This window comes from Camelina sativa, chromosome 10 (assembly GCF_030686135.1).
Source record: "Camelina sativa cultivar CO46 ecotype springtype chromosome 10, ASM3068613v1".
Lineage (NCBI taxonomy): Eukaryota > Viridiplantae > Streptophyta > Magnoliopsida > Brassicales > Brassicaceae > Camelina > Camelina sativa.
In genome coordinates, this window is record NC_141889.1 from 9,156,544 (window position 1) to 9,178,456 (window position 21,913).

Below are 21,913 nucleotides of genomic sequence, written 5' to 3' on the forward strand. Positions count from 1 at the left end.
ACCCTTATCCACATCATCCTATTTTGGTTCATCACTTTCTTTTGGTCCATCACCCTCTTTTAGTTCATCATTATCCATATCTTCTTTTGATCCACCATTTTTTTTTTGGTCCACCATCACGACACTTTACTCTTTTTGTCTAATTATATTTTATAGACAACTTATGTTTAATAATATGGATAACTAATTTGAACTCGTGGACAACTTCGTTAATATAATTCTCGTAGACAAGTTATAAAAATGATTTCGTGGACAAGTTTATGACTTACTCTAATAACTTGTCCATCAGATCTTGTCCCCGACAATCACTCTCTTTCATATAAGGGTATTTTCGTCTTTTAATCACATGTGAAAAGTAAAAATGTGGCATTTTTAGAAAGATAAAGCAAATGTGGCATTTCCCAAAACTTTTATAAAAAATGTGGCATTTTTGGCAAAAATCCATTAAAAAAAGTTTGTATCTAGTAATTAACTCTTATTTCTTTGTTTCTTGACCATTTTTTTTTTCAATCATCGAAGTATTTCTGATTTTTGTAAGAAGATACCACATCACAAAATTCATAACACATTTCTTATAACAAGTCAAGTTGAGAGGCATTTAGCTGAGAATATATATATATATATATATATAATATTGGTTATCTTTCTATGCTTTTGAACTTTTAGCTACATGAAAAAGTTCCATATTATATATATATATATATATATATATATATATAACAGGAAAAAACTATCAAAAATAAGATACAGAAATTGGAGAACATTAATTTAAAATTTGTTCACAGCTGATGTTATATTTAACAGTATTGATCACAAAGATATCAGAGTATCTTTTGTACAAAAAGAAAGGATATTGGCCCTATTCTATTAACAAGCACTCAACTAGTGACTGTTAGTCGTGGACATTTCGGTTTAAGTCTAGGTTTGGTTTAGATTTAGTTCGGTTCGGTTCGGTTTAGCTTTAATTAGGTTTGATTTTATTTGGTTTAAAATTCAATTAATGTAACAAAACAAAATTCATTGTCTACTGATAATAATATATATAAAGTAAACAACAAGTTGTAAGTTGCATAATTCAAAGAATCCATGAAAATTTTACCTAAAAATAATAGCAATATTAATATTAAATGTTTAGTAATTACAAGAAAAAAAATTAAACAAACTAAACAATGTACGAAGATAGAAAAGTATAATTTCTTGTAAGAACCTTTGGGGTCTTTACAATTTTACTCTTTAAAACCTATGGTTAAAGTTTTAGAGATAATTAAATCTAATCTAACATAAATGAATTCATAAAGAATATAATATTTTGATTACATATCATACAATAATTATGAAAATTATTAATTATTTAATTAATAAAAGCATATTGAGTTATCGATTCGGTTTGGGTTTAAACCAAACCAAACCGAACCGTTTGGATTGAAAAGAAATTTAACCAAATGGTTTGAGTATAGGATTATGTTTTGTTTGGGTCGGTTTGAGTTTTGTTAGGTCGGTTTAGTCAAACCGAACCGTTTGGATTGAAAAGAAACTTAACCAAATGGTTTGAGTATAGGATTATGTTTTGTTTGGGTCGGTTTGAGTTTGGTTAGGTCGGTTTAGTTCGGTTTGGTTCTGTTAAAATGCCCACTCCTAGTCCTAGCGACTCCGACTGAAAAAATACTCTATTATGTGATTGAAAACTGTAGTCGGAATAAAAACTTATAGAACATCCTTTAGGACCGACGTACTATCCCCCCCCATAACTATCATATCGTGCCAGTTTCCCATCGATCTTTGACTTCTTACCAGTTCTCCTTCGGACTTATATTCTCCACCTATTTCCCCCTGAATCCATACTTCTCTGCCTATTTCCCCATCAAACTGGGTTTACACGGTTTTGGGTCTAAACCCGATAAAAACCAATGTTAAACCGGTATAAAATCAATTTATACCTAAAAATCGAAATTGAAAAGCCTAGAATTTATCTCAACCAGTTTATTTCCAAAACCTCTCTATACTCGAATCGTCTTGGTTTTGATTAGCATCAAGAGACTCAAGCAGAGTGTTGTGGTACTGAAGCGCATGGATCACAATGTTTGGAAACGGCGCGTCGTTACGGTCACAAACTCTGTCTGAGCAAACGACGATGTTTGGTGAGATTTGTTTGAGGAAACGGAGGATCAACGGGAGGTAACCGGAGACGACGGAGTTTATCGGGAGATTCACCGCAATTGCTTCTTTTTCCGATGAACAGAGAGAGGCCAATAAGCCGGGTTTAGAAGAAGCTTGATGCTTAGTAACTCGATTTCAAACGGAACCTTGACTTCTTCGGCGAAAGTTTTGAGATTTTCCTTTGTGAATCAAAGCTCGAACTTGTCGGAGACTGTTGAAGGAGGAGGAGCAACGTCTGTTAATTAAGAGACGATGCTCTGTTTCTTCTTCTTCCACCGGAAGCGAGGTCTTGCATTAGAGACGACCATTGTCCTCCGTAACCAACATCGAAATCGATAATGTGGATCCGATCAAACCCTGAATCGTTACACGGTTTTGTTAGTATAGAATCTCATCTTTGTCTAGATCGTTGCTATCGCTCGACATGTTTTGGTGGATTTCAGATGATCGTTTTTAAGCCTCCTCCGCCTTGAGCTATCGTTATAGAGATATGACGAGAAGCAAATTAGGTTTGGGGATTTCCTTTTCAATTTCCAGAGAGAAAGGGGAAAATGAATTTGGAGATTTTTTGATGTTTAGGTGAAGTTAGGTTTAGTTATGTAATCGGGTTGTAATCCGGTTTAATAGGGTTTAATTTGGTTAATAAGGTTTGTGGTTGGTTAATCAAAACAATAAACCGTTAAAACCAAGACGTAGGGAAATTAGATGAGAAGTTTAAGTTCAATGGGGAAATAGGCGGAGAAGTATGAATTCGGGAGGAAATAGGCGGAGGATATAAGTCTAAAAGAGAACTGGTAAGAAGTCAAAGATCGATAGAAAACTGACACGATATGATAGTTCCGAGGGGGAACTAATACCTCCGTCCCATCCTTTATGTATAAAAGAATTACTTTTAGGACCTATTCTATCATATATAGGATTGTGGGCTCAACCAGGCTTATGTTGTTTTTGTTCGTTAGCTACTTTATGTAACATTTGGAGCTATTGACCTTGACCGCAAAATTCTGTGTCTCCACGACTCCATCGTGGCATACTAAAACACTCGACTCATATGCATACACTGATATTTCTCTATATTGACAACTTTCTAATATAGAGCCAAATAGTATAAGTGATTTTATATACTTTTTATATTAAACAATAAAACTAATTCGGTTTAAGAAGTGAGGCAAGCCGGTGACTTGACGAAAAAGTATAATTTATACTCCTATATTGTAAGTAGTGTACTTTTTGTTCTTGAAATTACAAAGGTTGGTTGGTTGGTTCTCAATTCTATTGCATTATGACCAGATCACTAGACGTAAAGTTGTTAGTGTATTTATGATTTACTAGCTAGGGGTCAGTGTGAATCAGATCGCTTTGAATCTCTTACCCAAAAAGTATTACAATAAACTCTCTTTTCTTTAAGTTGTATCATTTCTTAAAACCTCTCGGACTCCTCATCATCAGAGAACTCTTTCTCTTTCCCCATTAAAGATCTTCTTCATTCAGCGTCATGAGTAAGTGTAACCCATCAACAACAACCACCACCGATTCAGAGAACCAAGGATCTCGAACCGGAATTTTCCTCCATCAATAGCTTCGAACCCACAATGAGAAATCTCCGACGGCACTGCGAGAACAGAGGATCTCCTCTAATGGCAGAAGCTGTAACAGAAGCTAAATCTCTCTGCACGCTAGCTTTTCCTATCGCCGTCACGGCTCTACTCCTCTACCTACGCTCAGCCGTATCAACGTTTTTCTTGGGTCGACTTGGTGACCTCGAATTAGCCGCCGGTTCACTCGCCATCGCCTTTGCTGACATAACCGGTTACTCTGTTTTATCCGGTTTAGCCCTTGGTATGGAACCACTCTGTTCTCAAGCCTTCGGTGCTCACCGCTTCAGACTCCTTTCCCTAAACCTTCATCGAACCGTGGTTTTCCTCTTGGTTTGTTGCGTTCCGATCTCGGTTCTCTGGTTCAACGTCGGCAAAATCTCGGTTTACCTCCTTCGACGTCGTTTCTTTACGTTTTCTCGTCTTCTCTGAGCTTCGCTGTGTCCACTAGGGTAGGTAACGAGCTTGGAGCGAACCGCCCCAACACGGCGAAGCTATCGGCCACGGTGGCTATTGTTCTCGCGGCTGTTACGGGGATTACTTCAGCGGCGTTTGCTTACTCCGTTAGAAATGCGTGGGGGAGGATATTCACCGGGGACGACGAGATTCTCCGGCTAACAGCGGCGGCGTTACCGTTATTGGGTTTATGCGAGATCGGAAACTGGCCTCAGACGGTGGGATGCGGCGTCGTGAGAGGAACAGCACGGCTGTCAACGGCGGCGTACGTGAACCTCGGAGCGTTTTATATGGTGGGGATGCCGGTGGCGGTTGGTCTCGCGTTTTGGGCCGGAATTGGGTTTAATGGGCTTTGGTTAGGACTACTCGCGGCGCAGATTAGCTGCGCAGGTCTTATGATGTACGTTGTGGGCACAACGGATTGGGATTCGGAAGCTAACAAGGCGCAGACGCTAACTTGCGGCGAGCCATTGCTTTGTTAATAGTATTAATTTTTTAATTAATACTATTAACTGCGACGATATAGCTGGAGCGACTTTTAATATATGCAAATAGTTTGTAAAGTTCAGATAATATGGAGAGAAGATTTCTCATTATTGAATTATAGAGAGGCGAAGAAAATGTCTTAAAATAGATAAGAAAAAAATGTGTAAGCGATGGGGAGGGATGATAAAATAGGTGAGGGAGTAATTTGGAAAAAAGTGGCAAAGAAAAACTTCTGTCTCAAAAATTCAGACATGTCTGAATTAAATGTTTCGGATCCCTATACACTAGAGGGTGCTGTTTTGTTCAGAGATGAGAGAGAGAGATATAAAGTCAAGGACAAGGATCTCATCACATCTTTCTTTCCTACATCTTTTTTATTTTATTCTTTCATAAATTTTTTTAATCCATATACTTCTTATTATTTTTATTTTTTCATATCTGATTTGTTTCTTTTTACATAACAATTATAGGAATACTTTTTCCATTTCAGGACCATGGAGAAATCTGGAAAGGGACATTAATATAATTTTACACTGTAAAAATAATGAAGCTATTATAAACAAACCATAAAAAAATAATTTATTGTAATGTAATTGTAATACTTTTTAATGTTATTATTTTTAATAGTTACTTCTTTTTTTAGATATCTTTATTAAACATTGAAACAGTTTACAAAAACCCTAAAATCGCCGCGAGAGAGAGAGCCACCGTCAACTTCGATCCGCCTCTCCGGTTGCCCTTCCGGCGCCGGAGAGGGTTCCGTCCCGAATAGTTTTCTTCTTTTTGTAGTTCCTTTTCAGTCTTCCGCCTCTTGCTCTGTTGTCGCTGTCGGTTGGGTGCATCTCGAAGGTTGTGGATCCGGCGATTCCTCGGTGTGTGAAGCAAAGATCTGTTGGGTGGAGGTTGCCGGTGAAGGCTCTGATGCAGATGTTAGGGAACAGCTATTGAGACAAGTTCTACACGTTGATCATGAGGATCTCATCGCTGGTTTTTGAGTTGTTTTCAGTAGTAGCTTCGGCCTCCTCTGTGTTAGTATTTGTTTTCGTGTCATTGGGTCAATTTAGGTGGTTTAAGAGATGATTTCACTCTAAGTCGTGGAGTGTTATCTATCTTATTGTGGTTAAAAAATGCAATGGTTCTCGATTGGGTAGCGTTGGATCCGCCTTGTGTTCCAGGGTTGTACTTGATCAACCATTGATTTGTTTTGGTTCAAGTCTATGTAATGTGTCTTTGATTTGGTTGTAACTTTGATTTGGTTAATGAAAAGTTGATGTTTGAGCCAAAAAAATATATATATATATATCTTTATTAGTGGTGCCACGATGAGGAGAGATTTAATACATTGATATAATGGTTCATAATTTGTTGTCAGTACAATAATAAATTAACTAGTAACTACCACATCCCCATCTTTTTTTGCATAATTAGCTCCACATTTATTAATAACTATAATAGTAATATAAACGATTAATAGTATTGTAGTATTAATGGAAGTGTTTTCTTGTATGTAATATATATACTCTTTTAACCCCACAAAGGGGGAACTAGAGTCTAGAGAGCTGCGTCTGACAAACATATCATAAGTGATAACACAACCTGGCTAAAGAAGATCCTTCTTTGAAAACCAAATTCTTCTTTTTTAGTTATTAGTAAATAATTATTAGTAATACAATCTTTAGTTATTTAGTAACCTTTAGTATTTTGCTGATTTATTCTCTTGTATTCGTTCCTTTTTTATTACAGTTGTGGTTGGTAACTTCGTACTGGATTTAGCCATTTAGGGGTTTGGTGTTTGTTGAATTGAAGTTGATATCTACTGTTAAAGTTCCTTCTCCTTTTTTATCAGTCTGATCTGAAAACAAACACCTATCAGAGTATGATCCGATCATCCAAGCTTATGTTCACAATAGGGTTGGTTTGATCGTTTTATATTTGGATCAATTTAGTGTACTAGTACAAAATTAAACATCAAATACACTCAAACTTTTACACTAACTTACTCGGTGTTTGATTTGAATTCCATTGACTAAATTAATTCAATTGTAATTTTAACCACTTTACAAAACGAAAAATAAAAGCTTTTCCTACATAGCATATTTATTATTCAGCAGTCAGCACGTTTTAAGCGCTAAAACAGTTTCGACTTATGTCGTTTAAAGCAATTACTTAGTTAGTTCGAGTAGATTTTACTATTTATGTTTCATTCATAAACACAAAACCAATGAATATAGGTTAGGTACGACTACGCCGTCGTCGTCATAGGTAGGATATAGATGTAGTCCTTATAGGAACATGCCGTTTCCATGTCAAAAGAGATACTAACATGTCACATGTGTTTATTCGTTTCACGTCGCATTAATTCCCTGCATTTTATTTGAGAATAGAAAACAGTGGTAGTTGCATTTGGCTTGCATCATCAAAGGGGGAGGTATAGTGATCGTAATAACACCAAATTCTCTGTTCTTGCTGGACATTTCAGGAGAAGCTAATCGTGCAAAGATAGATAAAATGTTGGTTTTTCATATTATTTAACAGAATTCTCCATACATATTTGTGTGTTTTTAAGTTAATATTGACATTGCACTGCACTCTAAAAAGGATCGTTATAAAGAGAATTAAAACGAAAAATCCTTATTAACACAATAAATACTCCATGATCCTACTAACGAAAGCAGAAATCCAAAGAGTGGTCTCACTAGTTTTTTATATCAAGTCTAAAATTTGGCAACCTGCAATAGAATCCAAAACCCATGAACTGCTTGCAGCTCTGGCTCTAGCAGATTTAGCCAAGGCTTCAGCATCAGATCTTCTCTGGGTCAGAGTTTTCTTCTTGCTAGGCTCAACACCGAACACTATGATAGTTGAAGCTTCATCATTATCATTAGAAACAGGCCGCCTGCGCAGGATTGTTCCTCCTGCTGCTACAATCAGATCTTGTAGATACCCTTTGTAGGCAACCTCGAAATCTCCCACAATGTAAAACTTTAGTCCATTAAAAAGTTTTGGTTTCTGCATATTGGAGAAAGAAACCATTTAGGTGAAATAATCTCAAGTCGAATGTATCATAGAAAGCATCACAGAGAGTCAGAGACGAATCTAACCTTGTTCAAAGCTCTTTGTCTTCCAAGATAAGGACCTTCTCGTATTCCATGAACATCCATGGTAATTTCATACGGCTCCTCGCTTACATATTTTGTATTTTTCATACAGGCCTTAATCCCTGTAAGAAACAGTATACAACACTTAGAAAAATTGTTGATTGATAGATTGCAAACATATATATGCTTCATTGCTGATAGATTAAGAAGACTTACAATCAATGGTTAGTATCCATTTCCCCTCCAGAATTGCCATCATAAATTTAAGGGTCCTTTTGCAAGCTCCATTTTCATTGATTGATGCAATGACATGTGTAACAGTTGGCTCCCATTTTTTTGAGATTGTAACTCCAGACAGTTCCGCAAATTCTGTTATAATAGTCTGCAATCCAAGACATCATGGATTTGAAGTTTCAATTCGAGCGTTGCAGATAGTAAAAGAGTATATATATTACAAACCTTCTCTTCCACTGTGAGCCCTGAACAGGATAAGACCAATTTCTTGGATGATCCACGGAAATGCTTGCTCTGGAGCTCAGCGATGTCAGTTTTTCTAGAAATTTGGTTAGGCTCAGAGGGCAATGATCTAGCGATGATAATGATATATTGTCAGCTGTCTAATTTAAAATTTAGAATCACATCATAATCCCAATCAAAAGATAAAAAGGACATACCCTTTAGGAGCACGCTTGCATTTTCGTTCTTTTGAATTAGTCTCTTCACAGGGAAGCTTCATGGATGCATCCAAAGGGCATAGCATAACAAAGTTTTCCTGTTGATAAGAAAAGGTTTTAAAAGAACTGTGTAAGGGACTATGTAGATCTTCTACAATATATGAATCACTTACATTATCCCATCTGCATTCTGGTATTAATTTTGCACACGTAACATGAAAACTATTCTTGCAACTTTTATTGTAACAACCAAGTGCTGCGCCTTTAAGCCTACAGCAGGTGCAACTTATTCTCCGGCTTCTTGTCAACTCCACATCAAGATTCAGTGCGGTAAGGTTGTTGAAGTATACATTTGGAGCCCTGAAGAAGCAAAACAGTTTCTTACGTGAGTCAGTGGTGTACCAAAAGCACATGTATCATATACTCAAGCAGTTTAAATGATTTCAAAAGGCATGAGCATAATTACAACTATCCAGATTTCTTACCATTCAGCACAGTTTTTGTGAACATGTATGACTTTAGACCCACCATTAAAATCTGCAGAGACAGGTTCACCTCTGTGGTAATGAGCCATTTCTCCTGAAGCCTGTTCATATAACATTAAAATTAACAAAATGGTAAAATCAATAAAGGTCTACATCTAGGATTCCAATGTGAGATAGTGAAGCCAACCTCTGTGTCTTCTGAAGAGTGACAAAAGGCACATGCGAATTTCTTTGTTGAAGGTTCACCACATCGTTGCAAATGTGCACTACCTCCAGATGAAGACTTGTTTATCCCTGAGCATTTCTCCAAAACTTGCATGGTGTGATTGTCTTCATCCACAGTGCATTTCTTTTTGTTCGTTGTAACTTGTTTATCACCCACTTGATTCAACTCATCAGTTAGGATACCATGTCCATCCGATTGTGTAGCTTTGCTTGAGATCAGATGGAAATCTAGTTTCAATCTCTTTTCTGAAGTCTTCTTTTGAGTTTTCCCAGATAGATCTTTTAAAGCGGAGCTTGCATTGGACTTCCTTCCCCTCTTCTTCACAGTGGGTTTCTCGGTGGGACATTGTTTTTCAGGATGTGTATCAGATGAACCATGGGCTCGATCCTGATCCCCCTTTCCCACAACTTCTGTTTCAAGTGAGAGCTCATTAGATCCTTCGATCGGGTGAGCTGGAGAGGATTTAATGCTAGATCTTTTCCTCTTTGTCCCCTGTTGCCCAGCTGCTTCCTTGGATACATTTAGATCAGACTGAACTCGTGAACTCTGACACTTGCTTCTTGTAGTCCTTTTAGCTTTCACATTTTCATCAGGACTCTCATCATTCCTGATTATTGTGCCAGAAGTCGAACGACTATCTTGTTTCTCACTAATGTTTGCTACTGCAGCTGAGTCCATGTTTTCCACCAGTGAAACCCCAACGCTTCCTCTAGTAACTGTATTTCTTGCACTTCCTGCTTTGCGGGTTTTACATTTGGATACTGCTACTGTAGCTAGTTTCTTTTGAGTGAGATCAACCTCACCTTTACTTGGGACCTGCAAATCGATTTAAATTTTATGTTCATTTCAATACACTTGATGACATTATCAGAGAAAACAAAGACCTTGCAGTATCAGACTGAAGAGCTGCCTTTACCTTGGCCTTCACAGGACTAGGTAGAATCTCCGGGGAACAAGGCCTCTGAGTCCATTCAAACATTTCGCTGTCGAACATGTCTCCTGGATTGGGCTTATCTTGCTCATCTGCCTGAAACACTCATCGAGGAAAAGGTAAGCTCAAAGGATCCGACGCTTTCCATGTAACTAAATATGATATTTATGAGTAATAGATGTGTAACTCCCAGTATTCACTCTAAATCAAAGATAACCTCCACCGCGTAACTAAGACTTTATCTAACACATTTCTATAAACTCAGAGCAAGTGTAGCATGTTCCAATACCACAGAACAACATAATGCAATATGAATACTAAAAGATAGCAGTTGAAAAAACGCAATTGAGGTTTTCAAGTACTAACCTTTGATGGGCTCTCATGATCTGAGTCCATCAAATCGCTGAAAGAGGGAACATCAACAGGTGTAGTATCTAAAAGTTGATCACTTTGTGTGCGCTGACTTGAGCTCTCTCCATCAACTTCATCTCTCAACCAAAAGAAGGGTGGCAGATCTCCTTCTTTATTCAGACATGGATGCTCATCCAAACGAATCACAGTTTTCTCAGTGTAATCCTTGTTATTTCCAGCTACATCAGTAGACTCAGTAGGTTTAGTTAAACTTTCAGAAGAAAGATTCTTCAGCAGCTGCACCCTTTTCTTTGTTTGGGATGAAGGTTTCATAACAATAGGCCCAGGTGCATCTAGTTCTGTTTCCTTGGTTTTCCCATACTCTTTCCTCTTGGATGCTCGGCCCTTCCTAGATGATACCTGTCGTTTCTTATCATTTGCCTTTTCAATGGAATCATTGCTCACATGCTTTTCTTTATCTGTAGATGCACAACACAGAACACAAATCCCACTTTTAGACAACTTAATTTGATAACAGAAACAGATTCAAATTTGTTTTTAAACATCATCAATCACTGCCTTTGTTTCATTCAGGATAACGAATATGTTAACACATCGAAGACAAGAGTACGAAGAAGTACCTGATGGTGATGGATTATTCTGGCTAACGAATAAGTTGACACCAGAAGCATCTTCCATGTTCTTGCAAATACTCACCAAGCTATCCATATGAGGAGCACCACGAATCTCTAGAAAAACATAACACAATCATCAAATAACAAGATTATACTACTAGTCTAGTACAATTGCAAATAGATAAAAGCTGACACTGTGAGAGCAATAAAGAGTACCTCTACGGTGGTATGGGATTTTACAAACTGGGCAAGTAGCATCCATTTTCATAGATTTAACTATACACGCACTAAAAATCAAAAACAGAAGACCAGTGTTAACGCTTGAATAGACTACAATAGAGTAACAATACGAAGGTAAGAACAAACTAAGGTAAGGTAGATACTTACTTGCAAAAGACATGGTTGCACGAAAGTGAAACTGCTGAATTAAATAGACTCAAGCTGCCAACAACAACAACAAACAAATCAAATCGAAATTGTTACAGAGTCAACTAAACGATGGACTAAAAAAAAGAAATTAGGGTTTTTTCCTCGCCGTGTTCGTCATAAAAACTCAGAATAATAATATTAGCAAAGAGATTTACCAAATAGGGCACTTGAGTTCTCTTCCCATCTTCTCCAGATGACTTGTGTCCGCCATTTCGATCTCCACTGAAACGATTCAATCCGATGAGTAAATTAAGAACTGAAGCGGCTCTTTGGGTACTGACTGTATATAGATATAGAGATGGTGAAGCCTGAAACACTGAAGCGTGTCCTTCAAAGAGGCTTACCATGTAAGCTTTAGGCTAAAACGTTTCACGAGAAAAAGCGCCAATTTTTCACAAAAAAATTCCAATATCCCGCCATGATAAAAAAACACACTCAATTTTCGTTTTGCCCACTTAAGTTTTTACGATTTTGACCCATTACTTTTAATTCCTTTAAATTTACCCATATTTTTGTTTTTTACAAATTCCCCCCTGGAAGATTCCATCAAAATTTAAACGATTTGTGTTGAAACGGAGGAGTCTATTACACTGCATTACCAGTAATCTTGACAAGAACAAGAACCATTTGTGAAATGGTGAAACCGGCTACGGTCTCTTACAACAACCTCTCGATTATAAACCTTAGACACAAGTTTGATCGCCGAGTGACAATCTGCGCAGACTCTAAGATTCTTCACCACCCGAATCGGTGATCTTTCTGGTGTGTTAATTAGCATAAAAGCAATAGCTATCTTCTCACTATGATAGACCAGAGCATTCTCTTTCTCTTCCTCCTCAACATCAACATAGACGTTCGAAATCTGCGGAACGTAGCCTTGTAATCTCAATTTATCAGTCATTTCTTTCAGCTTAGCGTAAATCTCTTCGCTTTGCGGATCAGACTTATCACCCATAAGAAACTCGTGAACTCTGTTTCCTACTTCTACTAAGCTGTGACCGGGAACTTTTCTCACACCGTCTCTTAACATTTGTTTCCTTATCTTTTGCACATCGGACCAACGCTGCTCGGATGCATACATATTCGACAAGAGGACATATTCCCCGCTGTGGTTCGGTTCTAGTTGTAGGATTTGGAGTCTGGCATATTCTGCTAAATCTGCATCACCATGGACAGTACAAGCTCCTAACAATGTTCTCCAGATCACAACGTTTGGCTGCATCGGCATTTTCATAATGTATTCATACGCTTCCTTCACTTGTCCAGCTCTAGCTAACAAATCGACCATACAACCAAAATGTTCAATCCTAGGCTCAATCTTATACTCTTCTGTCATTCTCCTGAAATACTCAAAACCTTCTTTCACCATCCCGCAGTGGCTACAAGCGTATAAGATCCCCACGAACGTGATCTCACACGGTACTAATCCCTCCTTTGATTCCATATCCCTGAAAAGCTCAATCGCTTCTTTTCCAAAACCATTAACAGCTAAACCAACAATCAATGAAGTCCAAGAGACACTGTTCTTGTCCACCATTTCATCGAAAAGTGTTTTGGCTTCTTCCACTCTTCCACATCTCGCATATAAGTCCAATAGTACATTCCTGGAATGTAAGTTTCGTGTCAAACCCACTTTGATCATATACACATGGATCCTCTTACCCAATGTCAAAGCACCAATCTTGGCACAAGCAGACAACAAGCTTACGATTGTGAACCCATCAGGCTTGATACCGTTCGAGTTCATTTCAGTATAAAGCGCCAAAGCTTCGTTTGGTTTACCGTTTCTGCAAACCCATTAATCACAGAGTTCCAAGCTACAAGATCTTTCTCAGGCATTTTATCAAACACCTTGTACGCACTCGATAAGTCTCCACAATTGGCGTACAAATGGAGGAGAGAGTTCTGAGCAAATATCAACGAACCAAAGCCACTTCTTATAACAACCGAATGAATCGTCTCTCCCAAACGAACATCCGCCGTTCTCGCCACAGCCTTGAGAAGAAACGGATAAGTATGAGTATCTGGCTCGACCAAACCAGATACTTTCATTTCACGGTAGAGAGAAACAGCAGAGACTGAGGCGTAGTAACTACTGCACTCGGCGTAGCCTCTGATTAAAGTGTTCCAAACAAAGATATTGATGGGTTTCTCAATCTTGGAGAAAACCTTGTGAGCGTAAGACATGGGAGGTGGAGAAGGAAGAGACACGAGGTAGAAGATGAGGTGCTTGCCCATCTCGGCGTCGGAGATTGAGACGCCATGGCGGATTGAAAAAGCGTGGATTTGTCTTAGCTTCGTTAGCGATGAAACGACGTGGGTTTGCAAGAGAGTTATGCATCTGTCGACCATGGGAAGTAGCAAAACAGAGGTTTCTGAACATGGAGGCATTTTTGCTCTGTTCCTGTGGGCATTGTCGTCAATTGCATTTAGTATGAATGAAGGCGAGTTCCATTATTAAAATCATATAAAAAGACTTCGAAAGATGATAACTTTACAGAACCCTAAATTTGGTTTCTCAATTTCTCCAAACAGCCGTCGCCATTCTCTGTCGGAAGAAAGATTCAAACTTCAAACTTCAAAATGTCAAAACCCCCAGAAGAGTTGAACCGAGAGCACAAAGGATGGGTTTTTGAATGCTGATTCATTGTTCTTTGGATCAAGACTAGCCTTTTTGAGGTAAGAAAGATTCTTCTCTTGGTGAGAACTGAGAATGGTTGAGGTGTTAAGCTCTGATGTTTCTCTATCAGTATAATCCATCTCATTGCTCTAGTTTGACACTTGTTACTCTCTAGTTCATCTGCGTATCGTAACTGTTAATACTTAATACTCAAGAGGAGAACTTTTGTCTATGTCTCTTTGCTTTTCTTGATTGATTGATTCACCATGTATCAGAACTTCATAGCCGTGAGGTTTTGGCATGAGGATTAAACACGGTGACAAATAAAATAATAATCAATAAGCACATATGGCTGTATCCATCTGATCGTGAAGAGATTAATTGGCAGTCTTAGCGCTACAGTCAGTTTTGTTGTTGTAAGCAATCTGTTATATGTGCTTTTGAATTTTCTTCTTTCCAATTTGTCTAGGGACTTTTAAAAAGAGCTTCTGTTATTCACCTGCACACTCTTAAGATTGATGTTTAGATGCTTTGTTGATACAATCACTCATGGATGTTGATCACTTCATGACTCTGTATGCTAACCAAGCTTTTATGTTTATGGACATGTGACATTTACAGGATGAGGATGGTGGCAAAACACTGAGAAAGGAAGCAGATAACTCGGCATTACCTGGATCTTGTGCATGCCCTCCTCCATTTCTCTCTTCTCAACGGCAAAAGCTGAGGAACTTTTTGGAGAAGCGGTGCAAGTTATGCAGATGGTCAAGAAAATGCAACCTGATGAAAGCCAAAATCTTGATTCCATAACTCAAGCTAACATAAAGACCAGCTGAGTAGGCATAATAGTGTTATGGCAGATAATTTTTGAAAGAATTTGCTGTGATATCAATATAAACCTCTTTCTGAGATTAAACATCCTACTCAATAGACACCAATGTACAAGAAGATATTGTTATGTTGAATGTGTAAATGTGTAAGACAACTACTGGCACCAAAGAGGAAAAGTACAAAAAAGTTTAGGTGGTGCCTAATCTGTAATCCTGTTATCTCCCTACCAGTGCTTCATTTTGGTCATCTGAAATTGCAACATTGTGCTCGGCCTTTCAACAAATTATCCCACAAGCATATCATCTGACTCGGAGATTGGTAATGTGCAGTGTAGTAGTTCAGTGTGCATCCGTATTGGCAAAACTTCCAGCTGTGTGAGTATTCAACAGGCTGCATTGAGGCGTTGAATTTCTCCACCCACATTCCCATGCTCACATCTTCCATCTTGAACAGCTGTGACAACAATATGGAAGTAGTTTAGCTTAGTATCAATTCAAAATGAGAGATACTCTTATGCTCATAACAGTAAGAGATGGAGATGCGAGTAAGAAAATGAAAGATGGTCAGACCCTAAGCTTTTGCCTTGAATTCTGAGAAACAATATATTTAGCAATGTTGATTGAAATTATGTATCCGGGTCCATTGGCGTAAGGAGGGTAGACAGCTTCTGGCCACTCCTGTTACAGTAAGAAGTAAGAAAAAATGTTAGTAACTGAGGCAGCTTCTGATACTGAATCATAAAAGAGTGTATGCAGGCAAAGAACACAAGCCATTGTACCTCCCATGTAACTGCCCACTTGCCAGTTCTAAGAGGACGATGTCGAAGATTTAGATTTCCCATATAGAGTGATTTTTCCGGAGAGACTCAATCGATTTGTTTCAAAATTGATTCCACTCTGATGAATGTGTCATCGTCACATTTCATTATATATGGAGCTGTCACATTCTGGACCTGAAAGGTAGATATTTTAGACAATCATAATCAGATACCTGTAAAGTAACTACAAGGAGGGAAACTGTTAATAATCCTTAATTCCTTAAAAGAGATTATATACAAAGACTTAAATAGAGATGGAGTCGTGACTGCAGAAATGATCAATACCCCAAATTCACAAATAGCAATTGTCTTAAGGACCACAAGCTCGTAACGATCCATAAAGGGCAGAATCACAATGTCTCCAAAATATTCAGCCTCTTTCTTCAGCATTGCATTGACTTCTTTTCTTGCGTTCTACCACAAATAAAATTACATAAATCAACAAAAGAAAAGTATGAACTGCTTAGTATTCCAAGGCAAAAGAACTTCAAATCAGTAATTCTCCACCTCACTATGTCCAGTATAATCGATCTGTAGTACGAACTTTCTTAAAGATTTTGTTTCTAAACTATGCCTTAACATAAGGAAAGGTTGGTAAGAACTTACAAGTGCAACAAAGAATCGTGCTACTACATCTGAAGATTTAATAGAAGGATGTTGCATCCATGTCTTTCTCACTGCCATGCGCTCTGCAAAATGGTTAGTTGCTGATAGAACACCCATGAAAAGGCGAAAAGGAGTGCCAGGCAATGGAGGAGCTTTCCATTCTGAAGAAAACTCTATTGCTTTCTGAGGTGAGAAACTCGGATGAGATGTTGAAAGAGAAGTAGCATGAACAGAGTGAATATCAACATCTCCAATAATTGCCAGCCCTGTGGCATCTTCTATGGTAAACCCCTGAGAGGCCAAAAATAACAAAATATATTATAACAAAGTATCAGACACTGACACAGAGGAGACGAATTCTCTTGGTTTGAATAACAAAATTACATTATTGAGGGTTGAGACCAATAAGTAAGGCATTTACTAGTAGATCATCTGATATCACATACCGGTCGATAAGGGAATGAAGACACATGCCTTCCTCCAACATTTATATGGAAACCATCAATTCCAGCTCGCAAAGTTAGGACAAAGACTCGGCCTTCCGCAAAAGGGAATGACCAAGTGACCTCAGGTTTCTGTTCACGTCCTATAAACCGTTTGAACCAAGAAGTTGTCTTCGATTCCTTTGAGTCCACCATGTCAATTATGTCATCCTTTGTCCACTTTTCACATCTACGGAATCCATCAACTGGAATAAAACACTTACTTTGGTGAAGAGAAAACAAAAAGAAACATAACTATAGAGAAATAAGAATAACTAAGGTAACTAAAGATAAGACTTCTGGAGATGGGTTGCTACATTCAACTGAGTTTCAATACGACTTTGTTATATATCCGTAGTTTGATTTTCCACATCTAAACTAATAAGCAGTTTATGACGGATGTCAAAATCTTACCAAGCATGTCTGTGTCCTTCTTGGATGGAGTGCCATCACATCTTTGAGCAACCCCCCACTGCATCCTATAACATGTATTGTGTTCAATGACTGGCCGGTGATTCCAATCACCTTTAATTCTAGGGTTCAAATGAAGAATCTTAGGAGGATATTCCCCGTCCCCTGTCTTCAGCCCTTGCAACTCAACCATAAACTGTGAAACCATAACCATTCCATCACCTCTTGTAAATCTCGAACGCTGAGGAACAGATTCTTTATGTGCGTACTGTGGAGTTCCAAGAATTGTAATAGAAGATCCTGCAGCAAGACCACAGGGAAGCAACATGATCCTATTGGCTTCATTCAAGTCATCTCCATTCATTGAGATCTGAGAAGGACAAGATTCGACCTTCCCTCGGTACATGGAAGGACTCTCTTCAATGTTTTCAACCTCAAACTTAGCAACATCTTCCCAAGCCTTGGATCCAAGCATCCAAGCCTCATCTGCCATTCTTTCAAAAGGTGACATATGGATAGTTCTATTTCTACGTCTCATAACCTCTCCCGATATTCGACCATACCGAAGTGGCTGAATCGGTTTAGATCCACTAAACTTCTCTTCTTGTGGCGCATTATGAGTAGTAGAAGGCCCACTTTGAATCTCTTCATCTTCTAGCTTCCTATCTAACATGTCACTGCGTAAAGACCCGCTTAAACTAACATCAAAACCAGTAGTATCCCTTAACGCCCCATCTAAACCAGTATCCCCACTTAACATAGTAACCGTCTCGATGAAATGTGGGAACTTAAACGCTAAGAAAACCAAGTAAAACCCAGCTACAGCTAGCAAGAAATGTGACAACTTGAACCTCCTAGAACTATAAACCCCTCTAAAAGATTCGCTTTTTACCCTTTTCATTGTTAAGGCTCAGCCTATAATAACTAGTAACTACCTCCCCCAATCAAAAGCACTCGACTTTTTGGTTTCCAAGTCGAATCAGTGCGTCAAAACTGCAAATGGCGTGTTCTAAAATGTAGCCAATTCATCATACGACCAACTTCATCCAAAGAATTAAAGGAGAGTTTTTTAACCTCAAAATCTGGTAAAGAGATGGACCCTAAACCCCCACTCACAGTAGTAACAGCTAAAGCTTGGCACGATCTGAAAGATCAATAGACTCCAGGAAGACCCAATCAAATCAACCCAGATGTCTCGATTTGATACGGGTCTTTTTTTTTTTCTGAAACAAAACCCCAATGAAGCAGAGCAAATCAATACCTGACTTTAGCGGCTTTTTTCTCCTCGAATCTAGGGCTAGAAGAGATATAAAACAGAGGAGAAACCACTCCAGGAGAGGGGGATGATGGAGAAATCACAATAAGGAACCTTTTTTCCATTTTTTAAATTCAAAAAAATTGCTTCTTTTTTTTTTCTGTAAATGCGTGCGTTTTTTTAGTAAATCTCAGTTGAAAGGGTTTTAAATTTCTCTGTGATTTGTCTCCTAATTTGTAGTTTCTTTATCTGTTAAAGTTAAGTTATTCCTTATCTCTAAAATCTTATTTTGGTCTGATCAAATTAAAAAATGATTGCTCTTTCTGTATAGGGTAGAGTTTCTATGTAGAATTAAAAATATAGGATTGTATTTCTTTCTATTGATTTATTTGTTTATATTTATATATATGTAATAATATATAGATAGGAACATTATTCTTGTTCTTAAAATAAAAGTTGACAAGTTAATGAATGAATCATAAATTTTTTTAAAAAAATTGAAATTTAGTTGTTTACCACACACTTTTAGTTTCAGTTTAAATATAGTTTTGAATAGATTTCAATTTTGTTCATAAAGATGTGAGTGCATAACCTATCTTAGAAGAACATTTAGCGAGTACCTCATTGAGCTTTTTTTTTGTTGGTAAAAGATTAAATTTTATACAATTTTCTGTTTTTTTTCTGTACAAAAGGAAAAGAAACCAACAATTACAAAGGAAAGTAAATACAGGAAAAATAATAAGCTATAAGGGAGGAGAAGGAGTCTGTCGATCCGGGAATGGAGAGTAGTCAGATCTCTGATAGTGCGATCAACCACGGCTCGCACCGCAGATGGAGTTGAGTGAAGGTCAGAGAACACCCTGGCATTACGCTCGCGCCAAATGAGATAGCAGATGACTTGAAGGACCAACTTGAGGAGTGTTTCTACCTTAGGATTGGGTGGTAGCCTTGCTTGAGAAATCCAGGCTGTGATAGAGAGCAAATCCGAGGGAGGAGATTACCAAATTCGACCTGCGAAAGCTTCCCATATTTCAAGAGTGTAAGGGCATGAGAAGAACAGATGTTCATGACTCTCAGGTCCCGAAGAGTACAGGACGCAAGAGGGGGAGATATTCATTCCCCAGCTCCTTAGTCTATCTCTTGTAGGGAGACGATCCTGAAAATTAAGCAAGCCACATTATGAAAGAATACCGTGGCACTGCCTCCTTAGTCTATCTCATTGCGCTTTGTGCAACGATAACACACATTCACACTGTCGTACTTCTTTAATTTGACGACGGGTAGTCGATGTCATTGTATTCTGATCCGGTTATGAATTGACGCGTAATCCATCTCGTTGTTTCGTTTGTGAACGTGGTAGTCAAGTTTTTCCTTATTCGTTAGTTATGCTAAAGGAATGGATTGTCCTCGATAGGGAGAGCATAATCAAATAGGGTTTGGTCTAGAAGATCATGATGAGTATGGGGTTATGTATGCGTTGCTGGCAAATGTTTGGTCCTGTACATGATTAGTCCCGAACTTCGAAGAATTGAACTTCTTTATGAACCGGCCATATACATGTAGTAACAAAATGACTTGTCACCCCCCCCCCCCCCCCCCCCAAAAAAAAAAAAAAATTTGCAATACAGATTAGATAATATTAGTTTAGATGCAATATATGTAGTTAACTAAAAGTATGATTCTTGCTACTATTCGAATATATGTATATGTAAACCTTTCTACAAAAACTTCATCTTTATTAAAAACAGGGTTTCGAAAATTACAATATACTTGTATAACCCCGTATCTAATACGAAATTTTAAACGGCGGCAATGGAGAAGTATATATAGCACGTCTACTGATATCGGACCTTTTATATAATAATAAAAAGGTCGGAATCTTAAGCAAACTATATAATTAAACGGGTACACACAAAAATATCGACCCGATCAAATACAAAATGCATCACACGTATGTGGTAGATCTAATTAGTTTTCGAAGGCAGAAAACGAGCTTCGAACCTCGGCAAGAAAATTCTTAGAACTGCTAGATCCGGATATAGAAACCGAACTAGAAGAGGAGGAAGAAGACGAAGAAGCTGAATAAACATGATGATGATGAGATGTTTTCGCCATCATCATCGTCGTACCACCATTGAAACAATCGTTCTCTTCTTCTTTGATTGTGTCTAGCTTCTGCTTCGCTGCTCTGTGCCTCCTCATCACTGTCAGGAATTGAGGTGGAGCAACCTCGGATACAAACCTAGCTAGACGAGAAGTAGCCATAGTTTTTTCTTTTCCGATAATTAAAAATAACAGTGTGTAAAGAAATCGAAGCAATGATTGAGAGAGATATATATATTTTGGTTTTGATTTATGAAAATGCTTGAGATATGAGACTCATATATATATGAAGATGAGTTTGTCAATTACCCACGTCGTAGGGCATTTGTTTTTAACGTTTTGCACCGTCAATATCTTTTGGTATTAAATGCATAGACACGTGTATTGTAAGTCTTAATTTTGTTTTGTCGTGAGCTATTCAACTCAAAATTTGAAAGGTTTTTTAATTAATGACTTTTAAAACCAATGGTCTTCTCTATACTACTCTTATTTAACAAATCGTCGATTATGATAGTAAATTGGGTGTAATTAAACTAATTATTTACAAATAACACTCTACGGAGGGCAGTAGTACTATCTATGTTTTATAATTAGTGCCTTGATAAAAAATGAAATGTAACACTTTATCTTATAGTGGTAAATTAATTCATATAAACCACATTAGCTAACTCACTATGTGGTTAGACAATGCGTTTGCCAAGTTTTGAAAACGATATATATATAGAGATACTGAAATTAAATGAATTAATTTCGGAAAGACAAACGTGTCGAAATCGTTCTGGAAGAGCTCATCTCTATCTCTGTCGGAATCGATGCTTGACAAAATCTAGCTTTTTCTCTCATTTATGTTAACCGGTCGTATGATAACCCACGTATGAGCTACCAAAATCTGAACGTTTTGTCAATGTCCTTGTTAAGTTGTTATAATGAGATTTTTCTTTAATATCCATTAAAGATTTTTTTTTCTAAGAAAGTGGCCGTGTGGCTATTGGAAAATCTGAGTGAACAACAGGTAAATATTTATTTAATGTTATTTTTAGGTAGTTCAACATATATTCATAATTACATATAAAATTTATTTATTTATTCAGAGACACATTTATCAACAATAAATTAAAATTTAAAGAAAAATATTCAATAAAGACTATAAATGTTATATTTAAAAAATATTTCAATTATTTTCTATGTATTACATCATTTTTTATTGGTCATATCTTACAGAAAGAACTTAATTTACTTGGATTTACCTCTCTACTTGACTACTA

At 37.6% G+C, this 21,913-nt stretch overlaps 2 protein-coding genes and 2 pseudogenes across 2 annotated transcripts; 1 reads left to right on the plus strand and 3 right to left on the minus strand.

Annotated features, from left to right (window-relative positions):
* The first annotated feature begins 3,549 nt into the window (after positions 1-3,549).
* On the plus strand, positions 3,550-4,809 carry LOC104718230 (protein DETOXIFICATION 51 pseudogene; annotated as a pseudogene).
* Positions 4,810-7,196: 2,387 nt separating this feature from the next.
* Positions 7,197-12,038, minus strand: LOC104718231 (protein BREAST CANCER SUSCEPTIBILITY 1 homolog). Its single transcript, XM_010435940.3, has 14 exons — positions 11,679-12,038; positions 11,482-11,535; positions 11,311-11,381; positions 11,101-11,208; positions 10,475-10,938; positions 10,094-10,204; positions 9,139-9,993; positions 8,952-9,052; positions 8,640-8,826; positions 8,467-8,564; positions 8,252-8,378; positions 8,009-8,174; positions 7,796-7,914; positions 7,197-7,703 (listed from the first exon to the last, which is right to left on the minus strand). Exons 1-14 carry the CDS (start codon positions 11,732-11,734, stop codon positions 7,398-7,400), a joined length of 2,823 nt encoding a protein of 940 aa, XP_010434242.1. The 5' UTR covers positions 11,735-12,038; the 3' UTR covers positions 7,197-7,397.
* Positions 12,039-12,064: 26 nt separating this feature from the next.
* Positions 12,065-14,059, minus strand: LOC104718233 (pentatricopeptide repeat-containing protein At4g21065 pseudogene; annotated as a pseudogene).
* Positions 14,060-15,026: 967 nt separating this feature from the next.
* On the minus strand, positions 15,027-20,912 carry LOC104718232 (hydroxyproline O-galactosyltransferase GALT2). The gene is given in 11 exon segments (XM_087468519.1): positions 15,027-15,427; positions 15,544-15,651; positions 15,753-15,926; positions 16,077-16,205; positions 16,398-16,688; positions 16,844-17,085; positions 17,294-18,202; positions 18,325-18,434; positions 18,552-18,659; positions 19,547-19,701; positions 20,520-20,912. Coding segments are annotated over 11 exon segments (2,727 nt in total). The 5' UTR covers positions 20,811-20,912; the 3' UTR covers positions 15,027-15,217.
* Positions 20,913-21,913: the final 1,001 nt, after the last annotated feature.